The following is a 12,957-nucleotide window of genomic DNA, read 5'->3' as shown; positions in this document are numbered from 1 at the left end:
TGCAAAGGGTGGAATAAACGGGGTTTAAATATTAAAAAAATACACTACTCCCTTATTAAGTAAACTATATAAACATAACAATTAATTTTAAATCATCTAAAAATTAACCATCTAAAAGTTAGGTCTGAAACAATTTTTGATAAGATGAACCATTTTTGCAAGGGATTGAAAAAAACAGGGGTTTGAATAAAAAAATAAATAACACTTTTGTGTCATTTAAATGATTGAAACTGGCCTTATTTTTTTAAAACTTTCTAAATATTGTTTAAAACTTGTGTAAATTATAAGTAAATTTTTGTGTAACAAACCATTTCTGCAAGGGGTGGACGTAACAATGATTGGTAAACAAAAAAATCATAATGTTTTTAGTGTATATACTATCAAAATATAATTAAATGTAAAAATCCTAAACATTAGCTAAAACCTTTGGCTGAATTAATGTAAAAACAGGGATTGAAATATAAAAAAAATTCAAAACATCCTTACTATCAAATTCAAATTTATTTTAAGCCATCTGAATATTATCTTAAGCCTAAAGCAATATTTATATGACCACATATTAGTGCAAGGTTTAAAAATTGTGTTTGAAGGTCAACAAAAATTCTAACTACCTTAGTATGCATGATATTAAATTTGTTCTAAGCTATTCAATGCTAAATCCATTGAATTAAAAACATTGGAAACATTTTTGCTGCATGGGATATAAATGTTTAATCAGTCATTTTGGAATATTGGAAAACATATTGTTCCAGAACATTTCCGGAATATTTATGTAGGTACTTTGAAATCTACGTATGCTTGTAGACCATGCTGAAAGGGATTTTTTTAAATTGAGATTTGTGCATGTTTGTATTTGTGAAGGGTGTTCCTATTTTGATTGCTTAGTTGAAAGTGGATTGTAGTTCTGCTCAGTAATTTTAAATAAGATCAGGCTGTTTTTGACTATGATTTACCTTCCTGGAGCCATACAGGTTTACTGAAATTATTACTTAGCACATAAAATTTGAATAGTTATTCTCAATTTTATTTTTAAATTTGCTTCATAAAAAGTTAGAAAATTTAATGGTACACAATTCACTGTTGACATAAACATTAATGGTCAAGTAATAATAATCATTAAGTATGGCACCATTGTGTATGTATGTAGCTTTTGTTCAAGTTTGGACTTAATTTTTTTTTCATTAATTACCTTGATTTTATTGGTTAAAAACATTTTTTTACTTGTTACTTTGAAAATATGAGCTTTGGTTATAAGCCATTAAACTTACTTCGTAGGCACGTATAGGTACTTGTGATTATGTTTTACATAGACAAGATTATACATATATGTATACTCACACTAAAAAATATACCTTTACTAACAAGAAGTAATCAGAACAGTGTCTTTAAAAACACTCACTTAAAGATCCCTCCCCGTGGTGGTATACACCCAAGAGCATTTTGTGTGGTAGTAGAACTTCATAATTTAATTAAAAAAATTGCATGAATAACAAAAATCTGCATTATTTCATTGGCTGGAGTAAAAATTATTGGTGAAATGGTTGAAGAAAGTAGTGATGTGTGTTTTGTGATTTCCGTGAACTAACTTGAGTGCCATGTGTGTGCCGTTGTGGAGTGCTGGTCACTAACCTAACTGCCGCGCTTGACCTGTTTCCAGGTTTAACCCAGCCTTCAACATGGCCACCATTAAACAGGTCATTAACGAAGCGGTGGAAAGGGGTGAGTGCTCTCTGGGGACGATGTAGACGCTTGAGCGCCCCTGACATTTGTGTCTGTTCTAGGATGTGTTTGTTATCTTTGCATTTGAAACATTCATGTGGGTAGTGTTACAAGCAATACGATTTAATCATTAAATGAATGAGCTTAACCTTTCTTAGACTAGTCGCCATTTGAGACTAACGCACCCTATGATTATGGTACGAAGATTTCTACAGTTTTATATGTTTACTAGTTGTTTTAACCTATAATTGATGACTTAGATTTTATGTCAAATATTTTCCCAGAAGAACACTATTTTATTTTTCAGGGTGAATTAATGTAATATATATTCTTCTTATAACATTGGCATGTAGGCATATTTTAAAATAAATTTTCTTTTGATTTTGTTAATAATAAATCAGTCTACTTGTAACTACAGTATTTTTTTGTCAAATGTTGACGAAACGTTTTGAGCAAGGTATCTAGCATGAATTAAATCTTGAATTTTTTAAAAAATGTTTTATTGAGTGAATAATACATAGTTAAGCGTGCAGTTCATAATACTTATTGTGTTATCGGTACAGTAACTGTACCTAGTCATAAAAAAGTTACAGTATGCCTATACATTTGGAATAAAGTTTTCGGCTTTTGAAATTTTTAAGCACAGTAACAAATGCCTGTATGGTTTGTGAAAATTTTTCTAGTGTAACCTTATAGGCATAATAAATTTTGTTCAAGAAAATAGTGTGGATAAATTGGATGGTCTGAAATACGCCAAAGCATTTTGTAAGTGTAATTAGCCAACATTGTCAGGTGGTAATCATTTTGCTACACTTAGTAGATGATAGTAGGTGGTAGGTTGTGTGAAATGGGTGAACACTCTCACAAGTCAATGGCAGAGATTAGTCTTCATTGTTGGACGTTCACTGACCTCATGTGGATCAACTCCGATGGAGAACTCATGATTGATGGTATCATAAGCTTAGAATGATTTTTTTTAATGGTCTAAACTTCTAGCAGTCAACAAGGTCATTAGGAACTAAAAAAACAGAACATACTTAATATGGGATGGTGGGGAAGGGATCGACTTACGGTTAGCAACCATCTGGAGTGATTTCTGGAAAATGCTGAAAACTGAATTCAGCAGAGTCTGAAGCATTAATCAATTAATCATTTAATCAATATTTTATTTTGTTCATTTTATTCAACGTTAATATTGTTTGTCTTTAAAGCAGTATGTATATATTTAATAATGATTTCTTTTGGAGTGTACTGATAAATGATTGCTGGTACTCTATGGATAAGATTTCTTTATGTACCTACTTAAATTGTTTACTGATAAAAAATTTACTCATATACAATTTTCTGAACTTAAAGGATAGTTGGTAGGCCTGCTATTGTAGCTTTTTTTCAGGTTGAATTTTAATAGTTGTGTATGTAAACTTCTTAATGAAACTGCACAAAATATTTCTGAAGGTTTTAGTGTAGTTTTTTTATATTTTTAAATTTACATACTAAATCAGTGTAACATATGTTAGTGTCCAGAGGTAGTGTGGCTTAGAGTTGGTTTTATTGTAATGTTTTCACTGAAGCCACAAAGTTCATTCCTGGCATCTGATGGTGAGTGTACCTAAGGATACTATCTTCCTGTGGTCTCGAAAGTCTGTTTACATGATAAGATTAACTTGGTGACGTGGCATGTACACACACAGTTTTATCATGTGCGTACTCGCTGGTGACAATACTTGTGGTTGGAAGTGCATTCTGCAACAAGACAGAATGTTTATGAATGAAATAAAAGTATTTAAACTTTAGTAAAATTTTGTAACTTAATGGCACTGCAGTTTTTCTGAAAATGAGAAATCAGGATTATGATTTACATTATTCTTAATACCCCTAAAACAAGAAATGGTACATGTCTTGATAACAAAATACTTGTGTCTGGTTGTATTTCATACTCTGTCGCTAGGATCATACAGCCCAGAAGATGTGCTATTCTTGTAGCTCTTTTTTTAATGTAAATTTGGAGTTGCGTAGTGTTAATACATGTGGTGAGCTCTCAGGAAAATGCATTTGCGGCATCTCAGCAAATTCTTCCCTAGTGATCTTCAATCATTATTAAGATTGTGTCTTTGTGTAGTCATTATATTATTGGCACGTCCTCAAATAAAATTCGAAGTTGTTAGAATTGGGAATGAATTTTAGGGACATTTTACATTGAAGTGATACTGATCATTCTAAATTTGTTCGTCCGCTGAAGATATTTAGATCATGATTTGTACATTGTATTTTTAGGATATCAGTTTGAGATAAACATAAACTGGAATTTATTGCTCGTATTATTGACGGTGTATTGTTGTTGCATCTTGAACGTGAAAAATAATAAATCAGTAATAATTATACTGTAATTTTTTTTTTCTACGGCTGTGAAGTCTATCCTGTAGTAGGCTTGCATCTTCACGACCGTATATGGATAAAGGTTAGCGGATGGCGGTTGTTTCACAAACAGGGCCGCCAGTTATCATTTTTAATGTAAAATGCAATCCAATAAGGCTACCTAAAGAGTATTAATAAAATTATTTTTTTTATGCTATTATATACATTTGCACGTCAGCTATATCACTGTTTTCTCTAGCAGTAGTTTTCCCATGACATTTCAACCCCCATTTAAATTGGTTTGAGCCCCCCTGTAGTAAAAAAAAAAAAAAAAATAAACTATGTCGGTTTAGTACTTGTTTGTGTAAATCAACATATATTAACATTATTAACAAGAAGAGGCAGCGTGTGTTCCGCCTGGTCCGGTGACTGTTGATGCGTGGAGCTGACTTGTGCGAGGGGCTGGCTGTGCAGTGAGGATGCCCACCCCCATGCGGCTCAGGGACCTGATACGGCAGATCAGGGCCGCGCGCACGGCCGCCGAGGAGCGCGCCGTTATCAACCGGGAGTGCGCCTACATCCGGTCCACGTTCCGCGAGGAGGACAGCGTGTGGCGCTGCCGCAACATCGCCAAGCTGCTCTACATCCACATGCTCGGGTGAGTGCCTGTGGTGCGACAACGTTCGGCTTCCGCACGCCTCGTGTCGCCTTAGTGACGGAGACGACATTTTACGGTTTTATTTTTAGTTTAATTTCTTTTTAAAACAGAAAATATATTTTTATAAAAGCTTTTTTTTTTAATACTTGCTTCACCAAGGGTTAAATTTATATTATGCATTTTTATATATAAAAAAAATTTGTAGAGACTTGCAGAATTCGCGGATTCATTGACCTCTAGGATGGACTCCACAGTCCTTTAAATACTCGCGGAAATAACACCTGTTCATTGGCTACTGACGCGTGAGACGTCCCAACTAGGCTGTCCGTAATTCGGCACTTTCTTGGTTTAGTTTTTCCCATTGGCTCACAGTTCCCCCGGATAAAATGTGGGCCAATCACAGAAGCGGTACAAAGGTATACATAGTTGTTTTGATGCTAGCCTATCGCGAAATGAATCCGCGAATTTTGCATGTCTCTAATAATTTGTAATAAACTGATCTGGAAGAGATACATTCAGAACTATATAAATAAATTAACGAGCATTTGTGGTTTAAAAGTGATTCAATAAGATATGCACGATAAAAAAAAATTAAATTTAATACTATTGTTTTATTCCTTGCTCTTTAGTACAATTTTTTGTCTAGTAAAATTAACATTTCTTTGAATTTAAAACATTGAAAGATTACTTTTTGTATGTTTTGAATTAAGTTTTAATGAAATGCTTTTTAACTATATTATTTAACTTGCATTTAGGTGCTATATGGTGTATTAACTTTGCATTTCTGTGTTATGCTGTTTTTTGACATGTCTTTCAGTATTATTTCAATTTTATCCCAACTAACCATATAGTCTAGTCCCTAATTATTGATTGTGGGCTACCTGATTTTTAAATGGGTAAGCGGCATTACTAAGCAGTGTTTGTAATTACAGAATGAAATGCGTATTATCATTACCAATTTTATGAATAAAATGTGGTTGAATAATGTTTTAGTGACTATCAGCAAAATATAATTTTTGGGTTGCAAGAAAATGCTCATTTTCATCAATTTGCATTCAAAATCTTTAATTTGACATCCTAAAAAAATTATGTTTTGAGACATTGACTTTTGTCATTCTAATATAAAATCTTGTATTTCCCATTCAAATTTGCTGTAATTTTATTTATCATGAATCATACCATAAGTGAGTGTCTTTCTCTCATTTAAATGTCCATTTAAAAATTTAATTTTTGTTTTTAAAATGTGCCTTGGTCTACAAGTGACGTGAATTAAGTTATAGGTTTTTCAGTATTATTTTTAAAAATTATATAGATTATTCTTTTTTGTAATAACACTGCAATATTATGAATCTTATATATAAAGAATTATTTATATGGGATTGTTTTTAATATAATCTATAGTTTATTTTGAGGTAAATTAAATTTTACTCCTTAACCTTTAAAACAAAAGGCAAGTGATTGGGTGCACGAGATTTTGGAAACTCCCCAATCCCCTGTCCCCTCTTTCATACCCCTTAAAGAAGAATTGGACGTAGTTATGCAAAAAGGAACCAACCCACATGAAACCTATTCTGAGTATTTTAATGTTAAAGTTAATTATAAATTGTAAGTCTCTTATTGATAATATAATGTGGGTATAATTTTAATGGTCTAGTATAAATACTGATATAGCAACGACGGTACAATCAACCTTGTACTATTTAAATTTATTTTCAAATAAAATATAACAAAATTGTGGGTTGGTTCCTTTTTGCATAACTACATCCAATTGTGGTACAGAATTGTGCATACTTGACATTCAAAATAGGAAGAAAATGGTCTACAGCTGATGTAAAAAAAAAAAAAAACATCCCCATGAATTAGTGATGGCCCGATATCCAAAAACCCGATACCGATTCCGATTCCGATATTTCGAAATTTACCGATCCAATACCCGATACCCGATATTCCGATAATAGGCCTATGTCATTTCTAATACTGATTCTATAAAATTGTGGTTCTTGTGTATTGATAGAGACAATAATGAAAAATGTTAAATATTAATAAAACATACTTATGTGAATGTATATTATTTTTTTTAATTGTAAAATATTGTAAATTCACATTAAATGAAAGCTAATAATGAAATTATCATAATGGCCTACAAATAAGCTCTCTAAATTAAAATTCACGAGTCACTGCATGTACTTAGTCCAGTGTCTCAACTGTAATCTACGAAAAATACCGTCTGAAAAACATCAAACTTTACCAACTTTTGTACCCTTTGTAAAATTTCATCACTGTAAACGACACGCTAGAAAGGAAGGTCTTCAATTAGCAAATTATGTGACCATTGTTCAAGTGTATCACTCCATTTATTGGTGCGAAAACACGTTAAAAATACGTGAAAAGTAATTTAAATACAACTTTGAAACGTACTGCAGAGTTTATAAAACCACAACCACACATCTTTATTTATGTTATTGGCAATGCACTCAATATAGCCAACATAATACCTTTGCTGCAACTTGCCCTACTTAAATATGTTTCATATTTTAGCTTTTGTAAAACTTACGTAACGTCTTTGTATAGAACAGCAGTTGGCGACCATGAAACGACACGGAAAGAAAATGCCTGTTATATCCGTTACTTACTCTATGGTCATATCAAGCAGCAACTTTATTCTTCCCAATGTTTACTTGCGGCTACACCACGTATTTAATTAAATATCGTAATTATTTTCGTTTATGTTTTCAATTTATGTACACTTAGTGAACTTCGAAAATTCATCAAGCGAAAACATTTTGCGAATATCTGAAACTAATAAATATGCACTAATGACTGGGATTTGTGTACACATGGAAGAATTGTACCGTCGGGATGCATTGCAGTATCAGAAAAAGAAATAGGCTTGAAATTGTTTCAGTGGAAAATATGCTTGGAATTACTAGGTAATATGGTGACGTGAAGAAAGATAAATTACGCCCGCGGAAAATAAGCTTGGAATTACAGTTAAGGTTATGTGAGAAGTATTATTGGAGAGAGCAAACATCGGTTATCAAAATATCGCAAGTATTTACCGATGTCCGATGTTGAAAAATGTGCCGATATTACCGATCTCCGATATCGGATATCGAATATCGGGCCATCACTACCATGAATGTACTGTATTCACCCGAAAATAAGACGATAGTTTTTTCCTTCTAGAGGATTCAAAAAATTGAGGGTCGTCTAACAACCGAGATCAAACTTTTTTTTGAAGATCGTTTTGTTGTATAACCTATCTATAATAACAAAGGCTATTTATTTATTAATAGCCTCCAATATAACCGAAACAATGGGTTTCTCATACGCCAAATATTGCAGCACTTCATGTTTTCCATAACTTCCTCATTAAAAATACCATAATGTTACACCAGCTAAGCGATGAGCATATAAGCAGCTAAGTAAACAATAGCCATGCTCATAGATAACACAATACGGATGTGTATACGACACTTTCTCTGCTGCATGCCATAGCCATGTTCCAGGCTGCCAACATCGCAAAGCGAAAGATCAGTAGTCCCGTCAATATGGAACATACTTCATGTACTTTTATCTTTGAAGTGGCATATGTTAACGATACATATTTATCTATGGTGAACGGAAATTGCATTGTTTATTTGTGACAAAGTTGTTTTGACATTCGGTAATCGTTATGGCTGATCATGTCGATGAAGACAGTGAAAGTGATGATCATCATTGTGACAATGGAGAAGAGGAAAATGTGTAATGTAATTAACTGAAACTGGAAAGAAAAAAAAAGCAGTTGAAATAACTTAATTCAGTGTTTTAAATGTGTGATGTTATTTGTAGAAGACAATTTTAGAAATATTTGTAGATATTGCTTGTATCAATGTTTTCTTGTGAATCCAGGCAATGGCACCAAAAGAAAAAAAGCTAAGATTGTGAGTTTATAATTTTTCCTGAAACATGTTTTCTTAATTGGGGGGTCGTCTTACATCCAGGGTCGTCTTATTTTCGGGTGAATATGGTATCCTCTTTAATCTATGTAAAGCCCGGGGGCAACGTTGGGCATATTTCAGCCAGTGTAAGGTATGTACAAATGACACCTTGATCATTTGTGGTTTATGCTTGACGCAGGTATCCCGCGCACTTCGGCCAGCTGGAGTGCCTGAAACTGATAGCGTCGCCCCGCTTCACGGACAAGCGGATTGGCTACCTGGGGGCCATGTTGCTGTTGGACGAGAGGCAGGATGTCCACCTGCTGATAACAAACTGCTTGAAGAAGTGAGTGGGCCTGTTTCGACAGCTGTGAGAGCAGTTTAGTGATCTAGTTGTTGCCTTCCTTTACAAGTGTTGATGCAAGATTGATCAAATGTCTTGGTTTTTATTAACGTAATTAAAAAATAAATGTTTTGACTGAATCCACATTCATCAGACATTGGTGCTACAAGATGTTCATCACATTCTAGAACACAAAAGGATACTCGCTTAAATTTTAGCTAGTTAAATATAAAAAAAAGAATATTATAAAATTATTTGCTATTTTAATTCATGGCTACAGATACAGTGAAACCTCTTTATAAAGTATTTTACTTGAAAATATTTCTATCTCTTAACATTTATTAACTGTTCAGATTGAAGTATGCTCATAATTTAGTAAGTGCTAAAACTGAATGTTTTTTTCCGTTACGTCATAATGAGGTATCACCGTACGTAGAAAAGTTCATAATTTTGGAATGAAGAACTTTTTTTACATTTTAATGAAGGAATACAGAAATTGTGGTGTTGCTGTCTGCTGACAACTGACGTCTGTGTTATGATTGCAGTGACCTGAACAGCTCCACCCAGTTTGTCGTCGGACTTGCGCTCTGCACTCTGGGGGCGATAGCGTCTCCCGAGATGTCCCGGGACCTGGCGGCAGAAGTGGAAAGGCTGATGAAGTCGCCCAACGCCTACATTCGAAAGAAGGCAGCACTGTGTGCGTACCGCATTATACGCAAAGTTCCTGAACTCATGGAGATATTTCTACCCGCCACGAGATCCCTGCTGTCGGAAAAGAACCACGGTAAGCTTTTAGTCTTACAGAGTTGTGGTGCATTACTGGGCTGATAAAAAAAAATTAATTTCAGATTTAATTTATAGTTCTTTCAACAATGTGATTTTTTTTTTTTTTTAAGTTTTTTTAAACTATAAGTTTATTTATGTTTTAATGGGACTTCATAATCAAAAACACAAACAATAAGCAATGTTTTATATGTGCAACAAGTATTCAAAGATTTTTCACTACTGTCTCTAAACAGTAACGGACTAACTGCGTGAACATTTCAAAACATTGCATATTTGTTACATGTCAGACTCGAAAACGATGTATTATTTGTGTTTATTTCGTCACACGTACCAGTAGGGGGATAAAAAACGTCAACCATGGACTATAACATCTCCAAAAACTATTGTAGCATTAGCAGCTGCTATAAAAAATTGCAAATTATGTATTATAATGGGCAAATGATGTAACCCTCTAGTTAACAAAGGTCAGCCAAAAGAGGATATACACTCATGATTTGTTGTTTGAGTTAGAAGTGATTTGGAGCTGTAAAAATGGTTGCAAACAGGGCCTATAAAGGTGAGTAAAAAGATATGTGCGTGGGTTGCCAACAATATAAGTCTCCCGACAATGGCAATTTACTGTAATGGTTGGTTTATGAGAAGTCTTTTTTTCACCAGGAAAGATTTGGCTGATAAACTTTCAGTGCTACCAGAGTTACCTATATCGACAGGTTTTTGGTGCCAGTTAATTTACTGAGAACCAGTGGAACAGAAAATGGTATATTACTAGTCCATACAAACGAGTTTTCTGTATATAATAAAATAAACATTTGACTATTTAATCTGTCTTTTAATATTGTTGTTTATTTGCATAAAAGTGTTGTAAGATGTCCAAAAAAAAGTCTGAATAGTGATATTTAGCTACAGGAAAGCTTCACTATAAAGAACATGAAGGGACCAAAAAATAGTTGAGTTTGTTATACTGAAGTTCTTTATACTGAAACATAAGCATTGTTATAAATATGTATACCGATAAACACATGAAACATCTTAAGTGTACTAAGGTTCAGTATCTGTCATTAGTCTATGGCCGCTTGAAGAACCTGTTCACATACTCTCTGCGGATGCTCTGTCTATGGTCAGGAGACACATTGTAGGCAGAGCTGCCAACCTCAAATCACACCCATCAGTAATGACAGTTATATGAAAAAAGTACGTGTAAATCATGCACGATAAATTTTTCCTGAGGAATTATGACACACACAAGATAAAACAAGAACAATAATATGCAAAAAAAATATATATATAGGCCTATGTATATGAATACAATGAAAATTAATGAATTGAAGATAAAACTATTTGAACAATACAATCATCTGAATATGTAAGAAATGTCAATAATTTTACAGGAAATTTTCAACCTTCAATTCAAAGTATTCAAAGTTATACTTTTGAACAATTGTCTTTTTATTTGCTTCTTTTATCCTGGTTGGATAAGAACTGTCTTAAGAACAAACAGAAGACAAACAAAAGAACTTGTAAACAATTCGTTACTTTCGTTTCTTCAGATGTAGCGAAAAAACTACGATATGGATTTATTGCTCGTCATGGCTACAAAATGATCCGTATGTTTCTTTGATTCAATATGCCGTCTACAGTCATCCCTTCCACCATGTGCAATCGAAAAGTCACACGTGCATACATTACAAAACGTGTGGTGTTCCAAAACATTTGAAGATGACAAGCATGGCCATTCTTTTGAATAGTTAGGTCTTAGGTCGAAAGTTTTGAAGAATTGCGTTCTTTTTTTTCTCCCCCAGATACACTTTTGTTCTGTCACACGCTTAATTTCTACAACCGGAACTGAAGAACACAACACTATTGAAAAACGTAAAAAAATTTCACGTCTGTAGACACGACAAAAACACTATGATGAAAAATATGGCTTTCAAAAAAAATAAAAACAACACAGGTTAGCCAAAGTACCGTACAAAAATTATCGTGATGTAAGTAACCAAAAAACGAAAAGTCCGAGAATATGTACTACTTGTATCGTACAATGAACTTAATACCATTCCATTATTATTTCAAAACACGAGAATTAATCTACTAATTTCGACAGTACATGCGCACTCATACTACAGTAAAACACCGTTTTAACGAACTTCATTAGAGCGAACAATTCATTACTACGAACTATGCCTTTGGTCCCGTCAGACGTCCATATAATATAACGTAAAAAAATTTCACTAGTACGAATTTTCTCGTTCAAATTTTTTAAATATTCTATAAATATTCATTTGAACGAACACTTTTCTGCCCGGCACGGTAAACGACAAAAGGATAAAATCGTTGCCATTCACCCACAAACTGCCATCTTATTTATTTTGATACGCGCCATAGAAGGCTGCAATGGACTAGTGTTGAAATTAATGCACAAAACTAGTGTAGCGACTAAAGCGCTGCATTGTGGTGTTCGCTGACATTACTCTTTGTTCTATGCTCGCACGACGTGTTTAACCGATGCGAAGTGCTACATCATAAAGTGTTGCTACACACACATCTCTGGTCGTTTTCTTGTTTATTGTTTGTGAAACGTGCGGTAGCCTACAACTCGCATAGTTTCGGTTCTCTAGCACGTTCGTGAAACTTCGGATTTCTCTCAAAAATTGAAATTATAAAAATCGAAGGGTTGTGTTTGGTTAGTCACAACATGCTTGATCTTCTGATTTAGCGGCTGAAGTGGCGTTAATACCAAAACGCAAAACTTCGGAAATCTTCGCAAATTCTTGCAGGGAACCGAAACTACGTGAGTTGTAGGCTTCCCAGAAACGTGGCTATACATGTATAACTTATTTTTACATGTGTAGGGTGCATTTGTTTTTATAGTTTAAAAAACCGTACTACTGAACATGTCTTCTAGGAAACAACTTTAAATATTAAAAGCAGTAGATAAAGAAAATAAAAAGACTGATGTGGCTAAAAAGTTAGGTATCTCCGAATCAACATTATCCACAATTCTCACCCAGCGATCCAGTTTGGAAGACAATAAAATGTAAAAAAAAAATTCCTAACTTTTAAATTTTATATTTTTGATTTATTACAGCATTTTTGCAAACAGCTTGTCTTGATTCCAAAGGTAGGCTTACTGCTTTGGCAAACAACTTACCTACGTATTTCTGTATTGTACATAT

General features: G+C 33.7%; 1 protein-coding gene across 4 annotated transcripts in view; it reads left to right on the top strand.

The window, feature by feature from the left end:
- Window positions 1-12,957, top strand: part of LOC134532652 (AP-1 complex subunit gamma-1) — a 77,054-nt gene that overhangs the window by 9,253 nt on the left and 54,844 nt on the right. For all 4 annotated transcript variants that reach the window (XM_063369307.1, XM_063369305.1, XM_063369308.1 and 1 more), the window contains 4 exons: window positions 1,658-1,719; window positions 4,549-4,732; window positions 8,855-9,001; window positions 9,544-9,782. In XM_063369307.1, coding sequence (XP_063225377.1) covers window positions 1,658-1,719; window positions 4,549-4,732; window positions 8,855-9,001; window positions 9,544-9,782 — 632 coding nt within the window. The remainder of the gene's footprint in view (window positions 1-1,657; window positions 1,720-4,548; window positions 4,733-8,854; window positions 9,002-9,543; window positions 9,783-12,957) is intronic.

Source organism: Bacillus rossius, chromosome 6 (assembly GCF_032445375.1).
Source record: "Bacillus rossius redtenbacheri isolate Brsri chromosome 6, Brsri_v3, whole genome shotgun sequence".
Lineage (NCBI taxonomy): Eukaryota > Metazoa > Arthropoda > Insecta > Phasmatodea > Bacillidae > Bacillus > Bacillus rossius.
Note: the sequence above shows the minus strand (reverse complement) of the source record. Positions and strands in the feature narration are given on the sequence as shown.